Source organism: Xenia sp. Carnegie-2017, unplaced genomic scaffold (genome assembly GCF_021976095.1).
Source record: "Xenia sp. Carnegie-2017 unplaced genomic scaffold, XeniaSp_v1 HiC_scaffold_2, whole genome shotgun sequence".
NCBI lineage: Eukaryota > Metazoa > Cnidaria > Anthozoa > Malacalcyonacea > Xeniidae > Xenia > Xenia sp. Carnegie-2017.
In genome coordinates this window covers 2,387,236-2,414,334 of record NW_025813482.1, presented here as the reverse complement: position 1 = coordinate 2,414,334, position 27,099 = coordinate 2,387,236, and the positions used below count along the sequence as shown (strand labels likewise).

The window sequence follows — 27,099 nt, the reverse complement described above, 5'->3', positions numbered from 1 at the left end:
AATATGATCAGTAATCATAAAATATGCCACCTTTCAACACAACATATCGTATCTAAAATATCAAATGATAATACAAGTGATTACCACAAACCTTTCTTTTGCTTTGTCTTTTAACTTCAACATGGCATTTTGTCATCATTATAATTGCAGTAGATGACTTTTATTAGAAAAAGTAAAATAATCTGGAGAGTAGCGATGTACATTATTTTACGTTATTTTATAGGACAAAACTTATCCTCTCTGTCAGCTATTGCAGTTACAAGTAAACTCTTGCAATGCAGTCTTTGATATTTTTAATCAGTTTCATCCAATCATATGCTTTGTTTTCATATTTTATCCAATCGTTGGCTTCTATCAAATTTATTCAGAGACAAATGAGTAAATTGCTTTGCTTCAGCTCCACAATGATTTTCTAGTTAAAACAAGAACTATCCATTGAAACATCTATTTATTTATAATCTGCGTTGGGCATTGTGTAGCCATAATTAATGCATCAAGTTTGATTTGTCAAGCTCTCCTTTGATTGGCTTGGCTCGGTCTTTTGTTTGATTAAAACTTCCTTCAGTTCTTCTTTTCTATTCTTTTAAAAGATTGCAGTGACACTAACCAGCTGGAATACTGTTATGTCACAATGTGCATCAACATATTAATCATGCAACGTCGTTGTTATTATTTTATTAACTTTGAACGAAGATATTAGTCACTATATTCCTTGTAATGTGTACGCTATATTTTGTTTGTGCTGTATATTGAAGATTGTTGAATGTTGATGGTTGTCTATTCATTTAATAACGAGTACAAAGTTCATACGAGTGAATTTATGTCTACTGATAATCATTTGCAAGAAGCAATTGTTTATTTGCTTTACGGTGAGAATATATTTGGCGATGAATACTTAATAGCGTAGCCTGCCAGCAAATTTTAGTCTCGAAATATGAATTTGAGGACATTATTATTATTAATTTTATTAGAAATTTATTCTTTTCGTAGTACGTGAACAAAGAAAATTAACATATTATCATATGTTGTACGACTATACCAGTGGACTAAATGGTGTATGAAAAAAATTTAACGAATAGGAAAACGTTGCTTATGCTGTCAGTATGTAGGATTTGCAAAATCCATTGATGGAATGGATTGTTAGACTTCCAATAAATCATCTGACAATAAAATTTTTGTAAATAGTAAGAATTATAAGAATGAGAATTGTGTTACCAAGAAGCATTTTTGAAATAGATTGCGCACCAAAATGACTTAGTTAGAAAGCAATTTGAACACCTAGGGTTAAAATATGGCACATATTGTTCAAGCCAAAAACGTTTTGGAAAATTTGTCAAAAACATAAAAGAACGCTAAGCAAACCTTTATTAATTATTTATGTTTCATTATTTGAATAATCTTTAATTATTGCATTGCTCAAATTTATGCATAATTCATGAGGAGTATGAAACAGCATTCAAAAAAAATTTTATATATTCAGCACTTTTGAACTACGTGCCATATGTTGAATGTGTGTGTTCTAATTACTTTTTAAATGTCTCTTTTTGTGCGCAAGCTATTTTAAAAATTTTAGAAGATAACACAATTCTCATTTTGAAAATTGTTATTGTTGGCGATAATTTCACTGTCAGATAGACCAATGGTTTAACTATTTCTAACAAACCTTTTTGATCTTTCAAGCAGATGCCTTTAGTGACGTTTTTCAAACTGTTCAGTTTTTGATACCTTTTAGTAACTACGCCAATCTAACTACCCCAATCGCTGCTAATAAGTTGATGTCTTTTAGTATTCAATTATAAATATAAAGAGTTAACAAAAAGATAAGAACATTGCATGGTTTACGTATAAATTCACATTCTGTAAATATTTCATAAAAAATAAAACATGTAACCGTTTTTTCACAGGCTTTTGAAAATCATTGATACCGCTGAGAGACTAGAGATCAAAGGTTGAGATTGATTTAATTATATGTTTGTAAATGATGATTTACTTAACTGATTTACTTTACTTTACTTTATTGATTGAATTTATTGACCATTTACTTTATTGATTTAATTGATAGTTATCAGATTGCTTTGCACACTGAGGCTAATATAAAACAAGCTAGATCAATCAGTTCACGAGATTTATTGTTTTTCTTTTATAATAAAGAATCGGTGATCATTGAATTTGACTTAAACACAATGTCAATTTTATCTTAGTATACTGGAAAAAATAAAATAAAAAGTTTGGTGTTAGCATAGACAAAAAGATGCGACAGAATTTTATGTGTGTGAGTGTGTAGAAATAAGCCACAGTTTTAAGAGTAAATGGTTTTAAGAGTAGCTGCTGCGCATGCGCAGATAAATATCATTTGTGAAAAATGTCTATCTTGTTACATATTTTGGTTATCTTTTGGCCATTATAGAATAAGCAAATGACCATGGGGTATAAGCTTTTAGTGATAAGCTTTTAAGTGATAACGCCTTGTCATTCTCATGAAAGATTGTGGAGTCAATGATGATTTCAATATTCCATATGTCCAATGATTTTGGTAGTAGTACATACTACATGGTCTTAAGTTGAAGATTCCTCTCAATTTTGTGTAAGTCATTGATCATAGCCAAACGATGTACATTCAAAGTTTTGTTGACTCTTACAGACACAAGATTTGTTCAAATGTAATTAATTTCTCTTAAAAAACACCAGCTGGTTCAATTTCGCTGAGCTGACATTAAAGTACTCTTTTTCATGCAGAGCAAAGCAAGTTCTAAATTTTAAACAACAGCTGTTGAGTACGATTGATGGATACAAGTCTCCTTGCTAATTGGCTATTGACTTGTGAGTTACCTTATTGTCGTCTTATTAAAAGTAGAAAAATATGAAAGTAGTCACCATGTTGAAAGGCTCAGATCTAAGGGGAAATGTTACCAAACTTGTATTTTACGTACTGGAATTATTTAAACCAATATTCGAAAATATTTTGTAAGTACCTGTTTCATATATCGAACCACTAATGAAAAAGTGGAAGAGGTAACTTGACAATTTACTCCTGGATCTTGTCCCTAGCTGACGGGAAAGGTAATTGTTAATTTTATAAGACAGGTGACAGAAAGGATTACCTGAAGAGCCCTCCTTTCAGTTAATTTAGGATTTTGAATATTTGGGAGCGATTTTCCATTAGTTCTCTATGCCAAAGGTTCTGATCTGGCGTCCCACCTCACAAAATTTGTTAATGTAATGAACATCAAAAGGTGAACTCGTATTTATGAAAGCTTTTAAAGCAAATGTTTCTGTCAGTAACTACTGAAAATATTTATTGGGATCTGTTTTTAAGTGACTTTCTTCTTTCTGCAGTTTGAACAATGCATGTGGCTTCTTAACACTTCGTGGGATGCGTTATTTTCTTATTTGGTCTTATTCCCCAGTAATCAATGTGGATTGATGTTGCATGTAAGTTGTCAATTTGCATGATGGCTGCCAGTACTAGTCAAGTGCGTTTTCTAACCAATAAGAGCAATAAATAATCTTATTAGATATACATACAGCACCAAGTTTCACAGTAAAGTGAGTCCAGAGTTTAATTTATTTATTATGTAGAGGTCACTTATTCGTTATTACACTATCAAATGTATGATCTCTTATAAAATTTCATTGAAGGACATTCAAGTTTTTCATTTAAAATTTAAGGTGAATGCTGGATTTTATTCATATTTTACTGTCAAATTTTATAGCTCCAAACTACTTAAGCTAAATTGCATGGCAATACAAGTAATGCATGTCTTTCATACTGTAATCCTTTTATCTTCTACAATTTTAAAATGGTCCTATAATGGGAAAATTCAATCATTTAAAATAACTGTTAGTAATATCATTTCAATCTTAATAATAAGGTAATGGGACGATCGGGTTCAAAAGATATGAAAAAACCGCTGCTGGAAAACATTTAAACGAGGCAACAGTTTTCCAGGCTGTTTTCTTACTGAATAAACGTCAACTGAGCAAACAACTTTTTGCTTCATATGGTGCTCGTTAGAGATTTGTAAACAGTGACGGTGGCATACAGCAATTCAAAATAGGTATGCATTGTGTACATGCTTCATATGGTGCTCGATGGAGAATTGTAAACAGTGATTATGGCATACAGCAATTTAAAATAGGTACACATTGTGTACTTGTGGGTAGCTCACAAATTTATAAACACAATAAAGTAGATTAATAAAGTAGTTGAAATAATGATAAATATTTAATATTCTTTACACCAAACTTGTTCAAAATCTGAATAACTGTTTTGTGCTCACTGTTCAGTGAAATTACCCAACAACTGTCAAAACTTTTGCATTTCGCAAACGTCATCGCTCAAACCGCATGTCAGGTAACTGTGACGTTGCTCATATTGTAAAAGATATCTCGCAAATTTTTGAACGAATAAATTGTCATTTTCATTGAAAACAGTTTTTTGCTATAGACATCATACACACTCATCCCATGTAAAGTATTATATTTTAAAACTAGTTGTTTTTCAGTTGATAGGACGATAGATATTGATAAGTGTAGATATCAAAAGATAAAATGCTATGATTCTTATCAACACAAAATACATGCAAATATTAAATTTTTCATAGATAACAAATTTATTGATAAATTTTGTTAACATTTTTAATATGCCCTGAAAAGTATAAGAGAAATCTGAATAAAAAATTGATTTAATGAGTTTAATTATTCAAGGTTATATGTATCAAAATATTGAGCTTATTGATGTACTTTTGTATTAACCACCATGGCACAAACTGCAACAACAGAAAAGAAAAGAAACAAGTCAAGCTAAAGTTTCAAAATTTAGCTTGCATGCAGACAGTCACTCAAAAAAAGTTATGTCTGCGGTCTGTTTAAATTCAAAGGAAAACTTGCTGTGATAGCTATACCAATTCCAGCAAATTTTGAGGAAGATACCTGATGCAATACTTTGTGTATAAATTATGCTGTGTACTGCAAATAAATTTTACATACATAACTGCAACTAGAAGTGACCTATTCATTGCTTACGTGACAATGTTTTGTTTTCGTCGCCATTTCTATGTAAGTTTCTAAAGGTGAGGAAAATATCAATTTGTCAAGTTTTGCAATCTCCACACAATTTGAATTTCTATCAGTTGACATTTCAAAACTGCTCAAAATAAATAACAGAACAACTGGGAAACACAAGCCTTCAAACTATACAAAAACACGCTGGCAACTTCAGCCATTTCTCTTTTATTTCTCGTCTTTTTTGGAAATTTTTCAATTTGTCCTCAGTAAATTACGTTAATTAATTCCTGCATAAAATATTTTTCCTAAAATCAGTAAATAGGCCAAGCGAGCTATCTTTTAAAAGGCTAACCAAACACAACAAATTAGATTTTTGCATAAATAATCGCAAATGACATTTTGTAAAAAGATAATACAGAACATATCACACAAATGTGCACTTTGCCTTTACCATGAGTACCATGAGATAAAGACTGAACTATAAAAAGAAAGACATCATTATTGCAAAAAGTTTAGAACTTACGTTTACTTCATAAAAGGAAAACAAGTCATAAATTCTTGGTGATCAACATTTCTTCTTGTATTTTCATCATAGAACTTAAGTGCATGTAAGGATATTTAAAGGAATATAAATGGTGACGTCACTGATGTGTTATTATTAGATGAATTAAAAATTATGTTTTATTAGTGTTGCTACAGATAATGCCAAAATCCGTACTTATGTGCATTAAAACCCAATAAATCACTGAGTACATACTACGCAGGTCACTTCCTTTCCACGAATAAATGGTGGAAAAGGTAAAGCAGCACCACAATTGCCTTAAATAAAATACAGCAATGCTCCATTTGTATTTGCATGAGATCCATACATTGCTTCTAGCTTGCCATCAACACAAATGTACTCAGATCTCTTGTGTTCGGGATGTGCAGCCATTAAATAACCTTTGTATTCCATAGTCCATCCTGAAGGACAGATATTGCGCGCAAGAATTATTATTTGACTAACACGTGACTTAGCATGACATACGGCACACGGAGTATCTCGGTCGTGTAAGTTTGGATTTGGAAATATATGTTTCTCAGCAGAAGTAATCTCGAATTCAGTACCATAATTGGTTCCTTGACTATGAGCGCCAGCAGCATATTTCTCGTATATTGGTAAACAGAGATATTTTGCTCCACTCCCAGTATGTGAATAATACGATCGTCTTATTGCTCCTGTTTTTTCATAAAATATGCTTTAGAACTACAACTAATGAATACGACTACTTGGTTATTACAAGAACATAGGTTGTTATTCAAATGTCAATTCGCGTATATTGCGTCGAACATTTACAGTTAAAAAGAAATATGACAGCCCAGTTTTAAGTTCTGAGCGCATAAAAATTCTAATGAGCATATTTAATGAAATTCTTATGTCTGATTCACACGATTAAAATAAACAAAATCAAGAGCATTAACAAGATTAAACAACGACATTTATCAAAGCATTTGACACAGGCGTAAGGGATGAGGGGAGCCGCTGTAAAAAAGTTTGATGATTGGTCGGGTGAATTGTCAACATTAGCAGGTCTGGCAAAAATCAAGTGATAAAGAAGTTATGACATGCAATTTGAAGTCAAGAAGTCTGTTTTTTGATTGTGAGTTGATGCAAGCATAAGGGAAAGACTTCATCTTAAAACAAATAGAAAGCCGATTTCTTTGTTATTTAGACCATTAGAAAATATTCAAAATAGGAAACAAAAATTTATCGCTCATACATTCTTATTTTACTTGTTTAAGCCTATACTGGTTGTAGCTAAATCATGAATCACAACTACGTTAATTTTTCTGATTAACTTTCATAATTTCTAATTTGTTCATGCAAACAAATGCAACACTGACAATTTAGTCTGAAAAGATCATCTGACTTCCATGTTAATATACAACTGAGTTGTTTGCTGTGGTCTGAGATTATATCACAACAATGAATGTAATTGGTATCTATAAAGTTTGTCAACTGACTTGTGTCTCTATTTTTTATCACGTAACTGGTCTTGTTTGTCAAGTACCTCACTTTTTACGACACCTATGCTATAGTGCACAAACCATCTCAGTATTTGCTAAAAGGATGTGCAAACATTGTTGAACTTTCGAAAGAACTTTCTCCGTAAATTGCCTTTCAATATTTCAATAACAATTGCGTTACTTCAATTGGGCAGAACATCCGGTTCAACTGTAAAATGAATTATCTCATCGAGATAGTTTGACTTCCATGTTTGAAAAAGCGTAGCTAGGAGTTTGGTCATTTTCGACAGAAATGAACATTTTCTCCATTGTGCGTGCAATCCTCAACCATGTCCCTCTGTTTTAATGAGTTTATATTTTAAATTGAAAAAAAAGTTAAGCAAAGGAGGATTTTTCTTTCAAGTTTCTATAATTACTAATAATGTCACAGTAAGTGTGGATTTTTAAAAAAAGGTTGAACATGGAAATGAAATTTAAAGACATTATAGCAACGTACAAATCAAGCTGTGGCTAATGAATAAAATGAAATACTTGCTTTTAGAGAAGGCTTTACATTCAAGATTAAATATGAGTTAATTGCAATCACAACTGAATCGTTGGCAATCTACTTCTATTCCATAAAGATATTCAGAATGTAGCGAAAACAATGTATAATATTATTTAGACCGTTTTTATCAATTCATTTCACGACATTGCCATCTATTCATCAATTCAGATTACCCACATGTTCGGTATGCGTACCTTTTTTAAATTTACTTTTAAACAAATAAAATCTACAGCTACTTTGTTTCATTTGCAGCAAAAACAGGAGATGCTTGTGAAAACAAACCTCGAATCATTTATTTGGAAATCGGTTTGAAAAATGAGGAAGTATCTTCACGTTTTAAACATTTTTTGGAATATGTTCAAGAGAAAAAACAATTACAGCAGCTTTTTGTAACACTGCAGTGTTATGGAAAATGGAAAAAAGACAGATTGAAAACATTTAACCATTTTCGTAATAAATACCCAGAATTAGTGACGTATGAACCTTTACAAGATGATGACGTCATGACAGCTTGCAACAAGCAGCATCCAAATTTTCTTATCAACATTGTTTGGAAGATAATCATCTCTAGAACTGGTGATGTTAAACCAACATTTGCTATGTAGGCTGTCATACCAACAAAACATGATAACGGTAATTTTCTTAAGAATATGCAAGCGAAATTCACTGGTTTATTGAAAAGTGTAGGTATAGAAAAATCAATTGAGGTAATACTCCTTACCATGACAGAATAAATGGAGGCGAAGTAGCCGGTTTTTTTACAATAAATTTGTCATAAAAAATACGTAGATAGATCTTATTAACATTTTGAATTTGCCCTAAAAAAGGCAAGGTTATTCATTAACTTAATTAGTGTAGCTACCATGGGACGAACTTCAAATCACTTTTAAACGCAACGTTCTGTGCCTGTTTATTTCCGATTTTAGCACACTGAAATTTAAATGCATGACTGCAATTGGGAGTAATGTAAGGATTGCTTAATTAAGTGACGATATTTTGTTTTCCATCATCATTTCTACTACATGTTAGTTTCTAAATTTTGGGAAAAACGACAACTTGTCAAGTTTTGCCATTTCTACAACTTTGGTTTTCGAATCCATCGGATTTAGATCTGTTGCCTTTGAAAACAGCTTAAAGGACAAGACTGGAAGGAAAGTTAACAAAATTCTTCAAACTATACAAAGAACACGCTGACTACTTCTCCTTTAGTTGCGGCTTTTTTGGAAAATTGGTATTTTGTCCTCGTCGCATTACTTTAAATAATCCTTTCTTAAAATATTTTCCTTAAATCTGAAGAAAAATTTTTAAAATGCGTAACAAGCTTTCCCCTCGAACAGGCCAACCAAATACTGAAAGGTAAACTTCTGCATATTCAATCACAAGTGATGTTGGTAAAAAGAGGTTACAGAAAATATCAGACAATTATACACTTTGCCTTTACCATGAGTACCATGAGATAAAGACTGAATTATATACAGACGTCATCAGTGCAAAACGTTCAGAACTTACGTTTACTACATAAAGAAAAAAAGTCATTAATTCTTGGTGATCAACATTTCTTCTTGTATTTTTATCATTGAACTTAAGTGCATGTAAGGATATTTAAAGGAAAATAATGGTGACGTCACTGATGTAGTTATTATTAAATAAATTCAAAATTATGTTTTTTTAGTTTTACTACAGATAATGCCAAAATACGTGCATATGTGCATTAAAACACTTAAATCACTGAGTACAGACTACACAGGTCAGCTCCTTTCCACCGACATATGGTGGACACGGTAAAGAACCACAATGGCCATCAACAAAATACAGCAATGCTCCATTTGTATTTGCATGAGATCCATGCATTGCCTCTGGCTTGCCATCAACACAAATGTACTCAGATCGCTTGTGAGTATGAGCTTCAGCCATTAAATAACCTTTCTATTCCATAGTCCACCCTGAAGGACAGATATTGCGCGCTGGAATCATCATGTGACTACCACGTGACTTAGCATGACATACAGCACATGGAGCATCTCATCTTCAGCTCCAGAATTATTTTTCTAGTTAAAACAAGAACTATTCATTGAAACACCCTTTATTTATAATTCTGCGTTGGGCATTGTGTAGCCATATTAATGCATTAAGTTTGATTTGTCAAGCGTCTATTTCGTCTTTGATTGGCTCGGTCTTTTGTTTGATTGAAACTTCCTTCAGTTCTTCTTTTCTATTCTTTTAATAGATTGCACTCACACAAACAGCTGGAGTACCGTAATGTTACAATGTGCATCAACATGTTAATCATGTAACGTCATTGTTATTTTATTAACTTTTGACGAAGGTTATGGTCACTTAGTTCCTTGTAATGTGTATGGTATATTTTTTTTATGCTGTATATTAAAGATCGTTGAATGTCGATGGTTGTCTATTCATTTAATAACGAGTACAAAGTTCATGTGAGCAGAGACGAAACTAGAACTTTAATTGGGGGGGAAGGTGTATATTCATATATTCAGTTGTGCCCTACTGATTTCTTTGGATTCAAAATACTTTCAAAAGAAATTAAAATGGCACAACGTAATATATGAATGTACACCCTCCCAATTAACGTTCTAGTTACGCCTCTGCGTGTGAGGGAATTTATGTTTACTGGTAATCATTATGTTAGAAATATCATATTATTCATTTTGTTAGAAATTTATTCTTTTCATGGTACGTGAACAAAGAAAAATTAACATAGTATCATACATAGTACGACTATAGAAGTGGACTACACGGTGTATAAAAAATTTAACGGATAGGACAACGTTGCTTAAGCTGTCAGCTTGTAGGAAAATTCATTGATGGAATAGATTGTTAGACTTCTAATGAATCATCTGACAATAAAATATTTGTAAATAATATTAATTTTAAGAATGAGAATTGTGTTACCGAGAGGCATTTTTGAAATAGATTGCGCACAAAAATGACTTAGTTATAAAGCAATTTGAACTCATACGGTTAAAACATGGCACATATTGTTTAAGCCAAAAATGTTTTGCAAAATTTGTCAAAAACGTAAAAGAACGCTAAGCAAATCTTTATTAATTATTAATATTTCATTATTAGGATTATCTTTAGCTAAAATTTATGCATAATTCATGAGGAGTATGAAACAGCATTCAAAAAAAAATTTTTATATAATCGGCACTTTTGAACAACGAGCCATATTTTGAATCTCTGTGTTGTGATTGCTTTTTAAATGTCTTATTTTCGTGCGCAAGCAATATTAATAATTTTAGAAAGTAACACAATTCTCATAATCAAAATTGTCATTGTCGGCGATAATTTCACTGTCAGATAGACCATTGGTCCAACTAACTATTTCTAACAAATGTTTTTGCAGATCTTGCAAGCAGATGTCTTTAGTGACGTTTTCCAAACTGTTCAGTTCTTTTGTTAGATCTTGTAGTAGTTACGCCATTCTAATTACCCCAATCCCTGCTAATAAACTGATGTCCTTTTAGTACTCAATTATAAATAGGAAGAGTTAACAAGAAGGTAAGAGCATTGCATGGTTTACGTATAATTTCACATTCTTTAAATATTTCATAAAAAAAAAACATATAACCAAGTTTTCACAGGCTTATGAAAATCATGAATACCTTTGAGAGAACTAGAGATCGAAGGTTGAGATTGATTTAATTGATAGTGATCAGATTGTTTTGGACACTGAGGCTATTGTAAAACAAGCTAGATCAATCAGTGCACGCGATTTATTATTTTTCTTTTATATTAAAGATTCGGTGATCATCGAGTTTGACTTAAACCCAAAGTCAATTTCATCTTAGTATACTGAAAAATAATCTAAAAAGTTTGGTGTTAGTATAGACAAAAAGATTAGACAGTAATTTTATGTTTGTGAGTGTGTGAGAAGTAGCCAGTTTTTAAGAGTAGCTGCTACGCATGCGCAGATAAATATCATCTGTTAAAAAAGGTCTATCTTGTTGCATATTTTGGTTGTGTTTTAGCCATTACTGAATAAGCAAATGACTATGGGGCATAAGCTTTAAGTGACAAGCTTTTTATTGATAACGCCTTGTCATTCTCATGAAAGATCGTGGAATCAATGATGATTTCAATATTCTATATGTCCAAATATTTTGGTAGTAGTTCATACTACATGCTTTTAAATTGAAGATTCCTCTCAATTTTGGGTAAGTCATTGATCATAGCCAAACGATGTACATTCAAAGTTTTGTTGACTCTTACAGACACAAGATTTGTTCAAATGTAATTAATTTCTCTTAGAAAAAAACCAGCTGGTTCGTCTTCGCTGAGCCGGTGACAGGTGACAGAAAGCATTAATTGTAGAGCCCTCTCCCCCAGTTTAATTTAAGATTTTGAATATTTGTTGAGCGATTTTCCATTAGTTCAAAGGTTGGGATCTGCCATCCCTCCTCACCAATTTTGTTTATTCAATGAGCATTAAAAGGTGAACTCGTATTTATGAAAGCTTTTTAAGCAAATGTTTCTGTCAGTAACTACTGAAAATATTTATTGGGATGCTGCATTTTAAGAGACATTCTTCTTTCTGCAGTTTGAAAAATTATGTGGCTTCTTAACCCTTCGTGGGATGCGTTTTTTGTTTTATTTGGTCTTATTCCCCAGTAATCAATGTGGATTGATATTGGATGTAAGTTGTCAATTGGCACGATGGCTTCCAGTACTAGTCGAGTGCGTTTTCTAATCAATAAGAGCAGTAAGTAATATTATTAGATATGCATACAGCACCAAGTTTCACAGTTAAGTGAGTCCAGAGTTTAATTTATTTACTATGTAGAGGTGCACTTAAAAGGTCAATGAAGGGCAGTCAATTTTATTCAAAATGCTGGACTTTATTCATGTTTTACTGTAAACTTTATAGCTCCATATTACATACGCCAAATTGCAGGACAATATAAGTAATGCATGTCTTTCACACGGTATTCCTTTTACCCTCTACAATTTTAAAATGGTCCTATAATGGGAAAACTCAAATATCTAAAATAACTCTGAGTATTATCATTTCAATCTTAGTAATAAGTTATGGGATGTCGATCGTAAAAGATATGAAAAAACAGCTGCTGAAATACTTTTAAACGAGGCAACAGTTTTCCAGGCTGTTTTCTTACTGAATAAACGCCAATTGAGCAAACAACTTTTTGCTTCAAATGGTGCTCGGTGGGGATTTGTAAGCAGTGATGGTGGCATACAGCAATTCAAAATAGGTACGCATTGTGTACATGTTTCAAATGGTTCTCGGTGGAGATATATAACTAATGATGATGGCATGCAGCAATTTAAAATAGTTAAGAATTGTCTACATGCTTTATATGGTGCTCGGTGTAGATTTGTTAGCAGTGATGATGGCATACAGCAATTTAAAATAGGTACGCATTGTATACATGCTTTTTATGGTGCTCAGTGTAGATTTGTAAGCAGTTATGGTGATATGCAGCAATTCAAAATAGGTACGCATTGTGTACGTGTGGGCAGCCTCACAAATTTATAGACACAATGAAATAGATTATTAAAGTAGTTGAAATAATGATAAATATTTAATATTCTTTACACCAAACTTGTTCAAAATCTGAAAAACTGTTTTGTGCTCACTGTTCATTGAAATTACCCGACAACTGTCAAAACTTTTGCATTTCTTAAATGTCATCGCTCAGACTGCATGACAGAAAACTGTGACGTCGCTCATATATTAAAAAATATCTTGCAAATTCTATGAACGAATACGTCTCATTTTTATTAAAAATAGTATTTTGCTATAAACATCATACACACTGATCCCATGTAAAGTATTATATTTTGAAATTGGTCGTTTCTTAGTTGATATGACGATATATATTGATAAGCGTAGATATCAAAAATAAATTGACCTGATTCTTATCAACGCAAAGTACATGCGAACATTAAATTTTTCAAAGGTAACAAAACGGCTCAAAGCAAATAACAGAATAACTGGGCAACACAAGCCTTCGAACTATACAAAAACACGCTGCCAACTTCAGCCATTTCTTTTTGCTTTTGTCCTCAGTAAACTACGTTAATTAATTCCTGCATAAAATATTTTCCGTAAAATCAGAAAGTTGGCCTAGCGAGATATCTTTCGAACAGGCTAACCAAACACTACAAATTAAAATTTTTCGTAACCAATCGCAAATGACATTGGTAAAAAGACGTTACAGAAAATATCAGACGATTGTGCACTTTGCCTTTACCATGAGTGCCATGAGATAAAGACAAAACTATAGACAGACAAACATCATCTGTGCAAAACGTTCAGAACTTACGTTTACTACATAAAACACTTACAAGTCATAATTTCTTGTTGATTAAAAATTATTCTTGTATTTTCATCATAGAACTTAAGAGCGTGTAAGGATATTTAAAGGAAAATAATGGTTACGTCACTGATGTGTTACTATCAAATAAATTAAAAATTATGTTTTATTTGTGTTGATACAGCTTATGGCATAATACGTACATATGTGCATTAAAACCCAATAAATCACTGAGTACAGATTACACAGGTCAGTTCCTTTCCATGAATATATGGTGGACAAGGTAAAGCAACAACACAACAATTGCCTTTAACAAGACACAATTATGCTTCATTTGCATAAGATCCAAGTATATTGCTTCTTGCTTGCCATCAACACAAATGTACTTAGATCGCTTGTGTTCATGATGTGCAGCCATTAAATAACCTTTGTATTTCATAGTCCACCCTGAAGGACAGATGATGCGCGCTGGAATCATCATGTGACTACCACCTGACTTAAAATGACATACAGCACACGTAGCATATCGGTTGTGTAAGTTTGGATTTGAAAATATATGTTTCTCAGCAGAAGTAATCTCGTATTCAGTACCATAAATGAGTTCTTTACTCTGAGCAACAGCAGCATATTTCACGTATATTGGATTCAATGGTAAACAGAGATAATTTGATCCACTCCCACTATGTGAATAATACGATCCCCCAATTGCTCCTGTTTTTCATAAAAATATGCTTTAGAACTGCAACTAATGAATACGACAAATTGAAATTTACAAGAACTTAGGTTATTATACAAAGGTCGATTCGCGTATATTACGTCGAACATTTACAGTTAAAATGAAATATGACAGCTCAGTTTTACGTTCTGAGCGCATAAAAAATTCTAATGAGAATATTTAATAAAATTCTTATGCCTGATTCATACGAGTAAAACAAACAAAATCAAAAGCGTTAACAAGATTAAACAACCACGTTCATCAAAGCATTTGACATAGGCGTAAGGGACGAGGGGAGCCGTTTTAAAAAAGTTTGATGATTGGTCGTGTGAATTGTCAACATTAGCAAGTCGGGCAAAAAGACAAGTGATAAAGAAGTTATGACGTGAAATTTGAAGTCAAGAAGTCTGTTGTTTGATTGTGAGTTTACGCAAGTATAAGGGAAAGACTTCATCTTAAAACAAATAGAAAGTTGATTTCTTTGTATTTTAGACCATTAGAAAATATTCAAAATAGGAAACAAGCATTTCTCGCTCAAACATTCTTATTTTACTTGTTTAAACCTATACTGGTCGTAGCTAAATCATGAGTCGCAATTACGTAGATTTTCTGATTAACTTTCATAGTTTCTAATTTGTTTATGGAAACAAATGCAAGACTGACAATTTAGTCTTAAAAGATCATCTGACTTCCATGTTAATATACAACTGAGTTGTTTCCTCTGGCCTGAGATTATATGACAACAATGAATGTAATTAGTATCTATAAAGTTTATTAACTGACTTGTGTCTCTATTTTTTATTACGTAACTGGTCTTGTTTGTCAGGTACCTGACTTTTTACCATACCTATGGTATAGTATACAAACCATATCAGTATTTGCTAAAAGGATGTGCAAACTTTGTTGAACTTTCGAAAGAACTTTCTCCGTAAATTGCCTTTCAATATTTCAATAGAAATTGCGTTACTTCACTTGAGCAGAACATCCGGTTTGACTGTAAAATGATGATCATAAATTATCTCGTCCAGATAATTTGACTTCTATGTTTGAAATAGCGTAGCTTGGAGCTTGGTCATTTTCGACAAAAATGAAAATTTTCTCCATTGTGCGTGCAATCCTCAACCATGTCCCTCTGTATTAATGAGTTTATAGTTAACAGAAAAGAAGTTAAGCAAAGGAGGATTTTTCTTTCAAGTTTCTATAACTACTAATGATGTCAAAGTCAGTGTAAATTTTTTAAAAAAGATTGAACATGACAATGAAGTTTAAAGCTGTGGGTAATGAATAAAATAAAATACTTGCTATTAGAGAAGCCTTTGCGTTCAAGATTAACTATGAGTTAATTGCAATCACAACTGAATCGTTTGCAATGTACTTCTATTCCATAAAGATATTATTCAGAAAGTAGCGAAAACAATTTATAACATTATTTTGACCGTTTTCATCAATTAATTTCACGACATTGCCATCTATTCATCGATTTAAGTTACCCACATGTACGTTATGCGTACCTTTTTTTAATTTTACTTTTATACATGTAAAATCTACAGCTGTTTTTTGTTTCATTACAGCAAAAACAGGAGATGCTTGTGAAGACAACCCTCGAATCATTTATCTGGAAGTCGGTTTGAAAAATGAAGAAGTATCTTCATGTTTTAAACATTTTTTGGAATATGTGCAAGAAGAAAAACAATTACAGCAGTTTTTTGTAACATTGCAGTGTTATGGAAAATGGAAAAAAGACAGATTGAAATTATTTAACCATTTTCGTAATAAATACCCAGAATTAGTGACGTATGTACCTTTACAAGATGATGACGTCATGACAGCTTGCAACAAGCAGCATCCAAATTTTCTTATCAACATTGTTTTGAGGATAATCGTCTCTAGAACTGGTGATACTAAACCAGCATTTGCTATGCAGGCCGTCATACCAAAAAAACATGATAACGGTAATTTTCTTAAGAATATGCAAGTGAAATTCACTGGTTTGTTGAAAAGTGTAGGTATAGAAAAATCAATTGAGGTAATACTCCTTACCATGACAGAATAAATGAAGGCGAAGTAGCCGTTTATTTTACAATAAATTGTCATAAAAAATACGTAGATAAATCTTATTAACATTTTGAATTTGCCCTAAAAAAAGGCAAGGTTATTAATTAACTTAATTAGTGTAGCTACCATGGCACAAACTTCAAATCCCTTTTAACCGCAACGTTTTATAGAAGAGAAGAAAAAGATAAAAGTAAAGTCTCCAAATTTAAACGTGTGTGCAGACCCTTACTTCCAAGAGAAATTGCATCTGCGGTCTGTGCAACTTTCTGCCCCTGTTTATTTCCGATTTTTGCACACTAATATTTAAATGCATGACTGCAATTGGAAGTAATGTAAGGATTGCTTAATTAAGTGACGATATTTTGTTTTCCATCACCATTTCTACTGCATGTTAGTTTCTAAATTTTGGGAAAAACGACAAGTTGTATAGTTTTGCCATTTCTACACACTTTGGTTTTCGAATCCATAGAATTTCGATCTGTTGCGTTTAAAAACAGCTTAAAGGACAGGACTGGAAGGCAAGTTAAAAAAATTCTTCAAGCTATACAAAGAACACGCTGATTACTTCTCCTTTAGTAGCGGCTTTTTTTCTCCCTAAAATCTGAAGAAAAAAGGCCTAACAAGCTTTCCCCTCGAACAGGCCAACCAAATACTGAAAAGTAAACTTCTGCATATTCAATCACAAGTGATGTTGGTAAAAAGAGGTTACAGAAAATAACAGAAAATTATGCACTTTGCCTTTACCATGAGTACCATGAGATAAAGACTGAATTATAGACAGACGTCATCTGTGCAAAACGTTAAGAACTTACGTTTATACATATAAAGAAAGCGAGTCATTAATTGTTGGTGATCAACATTTCTTCTTGTATTTTTATCATAGAACTTAAGTGCATGTAAGGATATTTAAAGGAAAATAATGGTGACGTCACTGATCTAGTTATTACATAAATTCAAAATTATGTTTTTTCAGTTTTACTACAGATAATGCCAAAATACGTGCAAATGTGCATTGAAACCCTTAAATCACTGAGTACAGACTACACAGGTCAGCTCCTTTCCACCGACATATGGTGGACATGGTAAAGAACCACAATGGCCTTCAACAAAATACAGCAATGCTCCATTTTTATCTTCATGAGATCCATGCATTGCCTCTGGCTTGCCATCAACGCAAATGTACTCAGATCGCTTGTGACCATGACGTTCAGCCATTAAATAACCTTTGTATTCCATAGTCCACCCTGAAGGACAGATATTGCGCGCTGGAATCATCATGTGACTACCACGTGACTTAGCATGACATACAGCACATGGAGCATCTCGGTCGTGTAAGTTTGGATTTGGAAATATATATTTCTCAGCAGAAGTAATCTCGTATTCAGTACCATAAATGATTGCGTTACTTTGATAACCAGCAGCGTATTTCTCGTATATTGGATTCAACGGTAAACAGAGATAATTTGATCCACTCCCACTGTGTGAATAATGCGCTCCTCCGATTGCTCCTGTTTTTCATAAAAATATGCTTTAGAACTACAACTAATGAATACGACTACTTCGTTTTTACAAGAACATTGCTTATGATACAAAGGTTGATTCGCGTATTTTACGTCAAACATTTACAGTTAAAAAGAAATATGACAGCTCAGTTTTACGTTCTGAGCACATAAAAAATTCTAATGAGCATATTTAATAAAATTCTTATGTCTGATTCACACGAGTAAAGTAAACAAAATCAAGAGCGTTAAGAAGGTTACACAACGACATTCATCAAAGCATTTGACACAGATGTAAGGGATGAGGGGAGCCGCTGTAAAAAAGTTTGATGATTGGTCGGGTGAATTGTCAACATTAGCAGGTCTGGCAAAAAAACAAGTGTTAAAGAAGTTATGACGTGACTTTGAAGTCAAGAAGTCTGTTGTTTGATTGTGAGTTGATGCAAGCATAAGGGAAAGACTTCATCTTAAAATAAATAGAAAGCCGATTTCTTTGTTTTGAAAACATTAGAAAATACTCAAAATAGAAAACAAAAGTTTTATCGCTCATACATGCTTATTTTACTTGCTTAAACCTATACTGGTTGTAGCTAAATCATGAATCGCAATTACGTAGATTTTCTTACCAGAATAAATCTCAACAGTTTTTGCTGTGTTAGGACAATGTTTTCTTCCCCATCTGGTGTAGACCACTCCACCGGTTGACGTGGGTTTACTTTTAGGTCCTGGTGGCCCAGCTGGACCTGGTTTTCCCTGCTTACCACGAGGACCTTATAATATTTAACTTTAATATTAGCACCTTTGACTGTATGAAGCCTAGACAGGAGTAGTTTTCAAATGTCCTTTAGACACGGTGAAATAAACGACTTTTAGAAATTAGGGGGCTTATAGGAACCAATTGGTGTCCAGACAACCACGATTTGTAGATCGTGGGGTTCCCTTACATAAAGGACACTTAAAAATTGGTTTCGTACTTGAACGTTTATCATATATGAATGAATACCACTTTTTTGAAGGTGCACTCATTTTTTAAAATCAACAGATCACTCTGATGATTAAATAATATGATGCAAGTAAAAACTGAATAAAAATATCTAACATCAAAAAGTTTCATTTCAGGTTTAACTATTGTAAATGATCATATTTTGAGTATGGAACACTTTAATCTTATAAAATCTTCCAATATAAATTCTATGTCCCATTAAATATTTAACTATGTAAGCCTATATGGATAATGGATGCTAAATTATATTACATGTATTTGTTAGCTCAAAAAACGTTTGCTTCTGGCGTTTTAATATGTTTTCTGAACTTTTCTCACAGCAAAATCAGGGATGTATTGCTATCGCTAATTAAGGGGGCTCTTAATCATATATGCATGTTATAAATCCGTAGATAACAATACATTTCAAAAGATATTAATTCAGCATATCATGCATAAATGAATAAGAGCCCCTCACCTAACTGGCGATAGCAATACATCCCTTAGCAAAACGTGCATTTATTGAACGTAACAACAACATGTCATTTGAAATCGCTTATTTATAACGCTTAGAGACTGTTTAAGAATGTTATCAACTTTTGAAAGCGTCAAATTTTTCATAATTAATAACAATATTTATGATTTTCATATATCATTTATTATTTTGTGATGAGCAAATGCAAGTGTAAAGAGATTCTTGTGTTATGTATAAATATGATTATTGTGCTATGTCATACATTCATAATGGTTCATAGGTATTGTGAAATGCAAGTTTTGAAACCTCATGTTGTTTATTTCGATGCATTGTTGGTGTAATCAATTTCTTAGCATTGCGTTTATTATTTGGAACCTCTAAAAAATTATCTCAAGATTGAGGCAAATTTTTCCAAAACCAAGAGCACAGGCAATCTATGGTGTCACAAGTCATCTAAAACTATACATTTAGTCACGTAATATCAAACCAGTCAGAATAACTATCGCACTTTAGCGATGACATTATGCTTTGGCGAATATAATATTAACGCGTCTAACTAAAGCGTGAATAATAAAACTAATAACTCGTTAAAAATATTCCGCGAACCGTTTGAATTAAACATCTAAGTAATTAGAGTTCATAAAATCAGGATCTGGACTCGTAAATGGCACGCAGCCAAAAAGGCAGTAATTTACTTTATACGAGTTTATAAGCTATTTTGTCAAAATCGATTAAATAGTTTATTTAGCTAAGAGGGGTATAAGAGTTAATAAAAGATTTAACGTAGTTTCCAGGAAATACATTTAACCGCACATTCACTGCAGATAAAAAGAAAATGACCTTTGTTAAAAAAAACTTACCACGCAATGAAGCATCTCTGCCATCACGTCCTAAATTGTAATGTTATTTTAGAAAAATTAGATTCAGTAGTAATAGAGCTACGTTGTGGTAGTAAACATTTTCTTAAAATATTTCACAACTTCAACAGTAAAGAATGTTGTATAACTCACCATCTCTGCCTGGAAGTCCTGGAAGTCCTCGACAACTTGTTACTTTGCCATTCTGTCTCTTAAAAATACTTAACAAACAGATAAAGTCGTAACTACAAAGTGATAATTCGCGGCTAGCTTAAATTCAGTGAAACGTGAAATGATTTAAAATATGGAAAGGAGTACAAATTTGAAAAGAAACTCATAAATCTTTCATTAAGCGCCATACGAAGTAATTTTGTGTATTTTCTATCCATGCAAAGTCCGAATGTTGAGAAAATGCTAAGTAAATGTGCTAGATGATAAATACTCTCTTAGTTAAATCTCTCTGAATCATTTCAAGTTTCTCTAATCTTCAGCTACCAAGGCTTGTGAAATTAAACTCCCTCGAACAATTGAGCAATGGCAAAACAAACTCAAAAATTGAGGGTACAAAAAGAGTTCAAAACAAAAAAATCATACAAATCCCTATTTAATGAGTGCGTACTAGTGTACGTGTATGTGTGAGCTAGTGTGAGTACGGAAAAATGTTTTCAACTGATTAAGATTTTTAGTACTTCCTTTATAGGGTACTTCAATACAACCTAAATATGATTAGTAATCATAAAATATGCCACCTTTCAACACAATATATCGTATCTAAAATATCAAATGATAATACAAGTGATTACCACAAACCTTTCTTTTGCTTTGTCTTTTAACTTCAACATGGCTTTTTTGTCATCATTATAATTGCAGTAAATGACTTTTATTAGAAAAAGTAAAATAATCTGGAGAGTAGCGATGTACATTGTTTTACGTTATTTTATAAGACGAAAACGTATCCTCTCTGTCAGCTATTGCAGTTGCAAGTAAACTCTTGCAATGCAGTCTGTGATATTTTTAGTCAGTTTCAACCAATCATATGCTTTGTTTTCATATTTCATCCAATCGATGGCTGCCATCAAATTTATTCAGAGACAAAGAGTGAAAATGCTTTGCTTCAGCTCCACAATGATTTTTCTAGTTAAAACAAGAACTATCCATTGAAACACCCTTTATTTATAATTCTGCGTTGGGCATTGTGTAGCCATATTAATGCATTAAGTTTAATTTGTCAAGCGTCTCCTTTGTCTTTGATTGACTCGGTCTTTAGTTTCATTGAAACTTCCTTCAGTTCTTCTTTTCTATTCTTTTAATAGATTGCACTCACACAAACAGCTGGAGTACTGTAATGTTACAATGTGCATCAACATAGTAATCATGCAACGTCGTTGTTATTTTATTAACTTTGGACGAAGGTTATGGTCACTTTGTTTCATGTAATGTGTATGCTATGTTTTGTTTATGCTGTATATTAAAGATCGTTGAATGTCAATGGTTGTCTATTCATTTAATAAAGAGTACAAAGTTCATGTGAGCAGAGACGTAACTAGAACGTTAATTCTAGAACGAGGTCTACATTCATATATTCAGCTGTGCCCTACTGATTTCTTTTGAATTCAAAATACTTTCAAAAGAAATTAATATGGCACAACGTAATATATGAATATACACACCAGAATCACGTTCTAGTTACGCCTCTGCATGTGAGGGAATTTATGTTTACTGATAAACATTTGCAAGAAGCAATTGGTTATTTGCTTAACGGTGAGGATATAGTTGGCGATAAATACTCAGTCAGTAGCGTAGCCTGCCAGCAAATTTTAGTCTCGAATTGATAATTTGAGGACATTATTATTTATTTTGTTAGAAATTTATTCTTTTCATAGTACGTGAATAAAGAAAAATTAACATAGTATCATACGTAGTACGACTGTATCAGTGGACTACACGGTGTATGAAAAAAATTTAATGGATAAGGAAACGTTGCTTATGCTGTCAGGTTGTAGGATTTGCAAAATCCATTGATGGAATAGATTGTTAAACTTCCAATGAGTCATCTGACAATAAAATATTTGTAAATAGTAACAATTTCTAGAATGAGAATTGTGTTACCGAGAAGCATTTTTGAAATAAATTGCGCACAAAAATGACTTAGTTATAAAGGAATTTGAACTCATAGGGTTAAAACATGGCACATATTGTTCAAGCCAAAAAAGTTTTGCAAAATTGTCAAAAACATAAAAGAACGCTAAGCAAATCTTTATTAATTATTAATATTTCACTATTTGGATTATCTTTAGCTCAAAATTATGCATAATTCATGAGGAGTATGAAACAGCATTCAAAAAAAATATTTATATAATCGGCACTTTTGAACAACGAGCCATAATTTGAATCTGTGTGTTGTGATTGCTTTTTAAATGCCTCATTTTCGTGTGCAAGCAATTTTAATAAATTTGGAAAGTAACACAATTCTCATATTCAAAATTGTCATTGTTGGCGATAATTTCACTGTCAGATAGACCATTGGTCCAACTATTTCTAACAAATGTTTTTGCAGATCTTGCAAGCAGATGACTTTAGTGACGTTTTCCAAACTATTCAGTTTTTTTGTTAGATCTTGTAGTAGTTACGCCATTCTAATTACGCCAATCCTTGCTAATAAACTGATGTCCTTTTAGTACTAAATTATAAACAGGAAGATTTAACAAGAAGATAAGAACATTGCATGGTTTAAGTATAATTTCACATTCTGTAAATATTTCATAAAAAAAAAAACATATAACCGTGTTTTCACAGGCTTATGAAAATCATGAATACCTTTGAGAGAACTAGAGATCGAAGGTTGAGATTGATTTAATTGATAGTGATCATATTGTTTTGTACGCTGAGGCTATTATAAAACAAGCTAGATCAATAAGTGCACGCGATTTATTATTTTTCTTTTATAATAAAGAATCCGTTATCATCGAGTTTGACTTAAACCCAATGTCAATTTCATCTTAGTATACTGGAAAAAATAAACTAAAAAGTTTGGTGTTAGCATAGACAAATAGATACGACAGTAATTTTTTGTTTGTGAGTGTGTGAGAAGTAGCCACAGTTTTTAAGAGTAGCTGCTGCGCATGCGCAGATAAATATCATCTGTTAAAAATCGTCTATCTTGTTGCATATTTTGGTTATGTTTTGGCCATTACAGAATAAGCAAATGACTGTGGGGGCATAAGGTTTAAGTGACAAACTTTTCATTGATAACGCCTTGTCATTCTCATGAAAGATCGTGGAATCAATGATGATTTCAATATTCTATACATCCAAATATTTTGGTAGTAGTGCATACTACATAGTCTTAAATTGAAGATTCCTCTCAATTTTGTTTAAGTCATTGATCATAGCCAAACGATGTACATTCAAAGTTTTGTTTACTCTGACAGACACAAGATTTGTTCAAATGTAATTAATTTCTCTTAGAAAAAAAACCAGCTGGTTCGTCTTCGCTGAGCTGACATTTAAACCAATATTCATAAATATTTTGTAAGTACCTGTTTCAGATATCGACCTTATTGATAATGAAAAAGGGAAAGAAGTAACTAGATAATTTGCTCCTTGATCTTGTTTTTATCTGATAGGGGAAGGTAATTGTTAATTTTATAAGACACGTGACAGAAAGGATTAATTGTAGAGACCCTCCCCCCAGTTTAATTTAAGATTTTGAATATTTGTTGAGCGATTTTCCATTACTTCAAAGGTTGGGATCTGGCGTCCCACCTCACCAATTTTGTTTATGCAATGAACATTAAAAGGTGAACTCGTATTTATGAAAGCTTTTAAAGCAAATGTTTCTGTCATTCATTAACTACTGAAAATATTTATTTGGATGCTGCTCTTTAAGAGACATTCTTCTTTCTGCAGTTTGAACAATGCATGTGGCTTCTTAACCCTTCGTGGGATGCGTTTTTTATTTTATTTGGTCTTATTCCGCAGTAATCAATGTGGATTGGTGTTGGATGTAAGTTGTCAATTGGCATGATGGCTTCCAGTACTAGTCGAATGCGTTTTCTAATCAATAAGGGCAGTAAGTAATCTTATTAGATATGCATATAGCACCAGGTTTCACAGTTAAGTGAGTGCAGAGTTTAATTTATTTATTATGTAGAGGTGCACTTAAAAGATCAATGAAGGGCAGTCAATTTTATTCAAAATTTAAGGTGAATGCTGGACTTTATTCATGTTTTACTGTAAATTTTATACCTCCATATTACATACGCTAAATTGCAGGACAATATAAGTAATGCATGTCTTTCATACTGTAATCCTTTTACCTTCCACAATTTTAAAATGGTCCTATTATGGGAAAACTCAAATATCTAAAATAACTCTGAGTATTATCATTTCAGTCTTAGTAATAAGGTTATGGGATGATCGGGCGTAAAAGATATGAAAAAACCGCTGCTGAAAAACATTTAAACGAGGCAACAGTTTTCCAGGCTGTTTTCTTACTGAATAAACGCCAATTGAGCAAACAACTTTTTGCTTCAAATGGTGCTCGTTAGAGATTTGTAACTAATGATGATGCTCGGTGGAGATTTGTTAGCAGTGATGATGGCATACAGCAATTCAAAATAGGTACGCATTGTGTACATGTTTCATATGGTGCTCGGTGGAGATATATAACCAATGATGATGGCATGCAGCAATTTAAAATAGGTACGCATTGTGTACATGCTTTATATGGTGCTCGGTGTAGATTGGTTAGCAGTGATGATGGCATACAGCAATTCAAAATAGGTAAGCATTTTGTACATGTGGGTAGCCTCACAAATTTATAGACACAATGAATTAAATTAATAAAGTAGTTCAAATAATGATAAATATTTAGCATTCTATACACCAAATTGTCATTTTCATTGAAAATAGTTTTTCTCTATAGACATCATACACACTAATCCCATGTAAAAAATTGTATTTTAAAACTTGTTGTTTTTTAGTTGATATGACGATATATATTAATATGTGTAGATATCAAAAGATAAATTGACCTGATTCTTATCAACACAAATTACAGGCGAACATTAAAGTTTTCATAGATAACAAATGTGTTTATAAATTTTGTTAACATTTTTAATTTGCCCTGAAAAGTATAAGAGAGACCTAAATAAAAGATTGATTCGATGAGTTTAATTATTCAAGGTGATATCACAAGGTATCAGAAGATTGAGCTTATTGATGCACTTTTGTAATAACTACCATGACAGAAACTGCAACGAAAAGTAAAGAAAAGAAAAAAAACACAAAAGAATAGAAACAAGTCAAACTAAAGTTTCAAAATGTAGCTTGCATGCATACCAGTAGCGGATCCATTGTACGTCAAAGTAAATTATAGCTCCTCAATTTTAAATTCAAATTACTCAGACTGTAATGCATTTAGAAATGTAAATATACGCTAAAGTGTGCTGCAGTAATTTATTATGACGTGCTTTGGATCCACCAGTGATGCAGAAATAACTAACAAAAAGTTAAGTCTGCGGACTGTTTGATTTCAAAGGAAAACTTGCAGTGATTATTTTACCAATTCCAGCAAATTTTAGGGAAGATACCTTATGCAATAATTTGTGCATAAATTATGCTGTGTACTGCAAATAAATTTTGCATACATGACTGCAACTAAAAGTGACCTAACCATTGATTACGTGATATTGTTTTGTTTTTGTCACCATCTCTATGTAAGTTTCTAAAGGTGAGGAAAATGGCAATTTGTCAAGTTTTGCAATCTGCACACAATTTGAATTTCTATCTGTTGACAGTTCAAAACGGCTTAAAGAAAACAACAGAACAACTGGGCGATACAATCCTTCAAACTATACGAAAACACGCTGGCAACTTCTGCCATTTCTCTTTTATTTCTCGTCTTGTTTGGAAATTTCACATTTTGTCCTCAGTAAATTACGTTAATTAGTTCCTGCATAAAATCTTTTCCCTAAAATCAGAAAATAGGCCTAGCGAGATATATTTGGAACAGACTAACCAAACACTACAAATTAAACTTTTTCATAACCAATCGCAAGTGACACTGGTAAAAAGATGTTACAGAAAATATTAGACAATTATGCACTTTGCCTTTACCATGAGTACCATGAGATAAGGACAGAACTATAAACAGACGGACATCATCAGTGCAAAACGTGCAGAACTTACGTTTACTGCATAAAAAGATAACAAGTCATAAATTGTTGGTGATCAACAGTTATTCTTCTATTTTCATCATAGTACTTAAGAGCATGTAAGGATATTAAAGGAAAAATAATGGTGACATCACAGATATCTTATTAGTAGATGAATTAAAATTTCTGTTTTATTTGTGTTGCTACAGCTAATGGCAAAATAAATACATATGTGCATTAAGACCCTATAATTCATTGAGTACAGATTACGCAGGTCAGCTCCTTTCATTGAGAATATGGTGGACAAGATAAATCAGCACCACAATTGCCTTTAATAAAATACAGCAATGCTCCATTTGTATTTGCATGAGATCCATACATTGCTTCTGGCTTGCCATCAACACAAATGTATTCAGATCGCTTGTGACTATGATGCGCAGCCATTAAATAACCTTTGTATTCCATAGTCTATCCTGAAGGATAGATATTGCGTGCTGG

At 32.4% G+C, this 27,099-nt stretch overlaps 2 protein-coding genes across 4 annotated transcripts in view; both read right to left on the bottom strand.

Moving 5' to 3' along the window:
- LOC124439769 (hydroxysteroid dehydrogenase-like protein 2) overlaps positions 1 to 27,099 on the bottom strand; it is a 98,961-nt gene that overhangs the window by 44,725 nt on the left and 27,137 nt on the right. The gene's annotated exons all lie outside the window — the stretch shown is intronic.
- Positions 17,474 to 21,398, bottom strand: LOC124439768 (short-chain collagen C4-like). Its single transcript, XM_046990035.1, has 5 exons — positions 21,254 to 21,398; positions 20,597 to 20,664; positions 20,447 to 20,476; positions 18,756 to 18,899; positions 17,474 to 18,138 (listed from the first exon to the last, which is right to left on the bottom strand). Exons 1-5 carry the CDS (start codon positions 21,364 to 21,366, stop codon positions 17,657 to 17,659), a joined length of 837 nt encoding a protein of 278 aa, XP_046845991.1. The 5' UTR covers positions 21,367 to 21,398; the 3' UTR covers positions 17,474 to 17,656.

What these genes read in the sequence shown, in the direction of transcription:
- LOC124439768 (XM_046990035.1), bottom strand. Translation starts at nt 21,366, where the DNA reads ATGTACATCGCTACTCTCCAGATTATTTTACTTTTTCTAATAAAAGTC. An exon ending in AGGACTTCCAGGCAGAGATG is followed by an intron (nt 20,477 to 20,596) that starts GTGAGTTATACA and finishes ATTACAATTTAG; the next exon opens with GACGTGATGGCAGAGATGCT. An exon ending in AACTGTTGAGATTTATTCTG is followed by an intron (nt 18,139 to 18,755) that starts GTAAGAAAATCT and finishes TATGAAAAACAG; the next exon opens with GAGCAATCGGAGGAGCGCAT.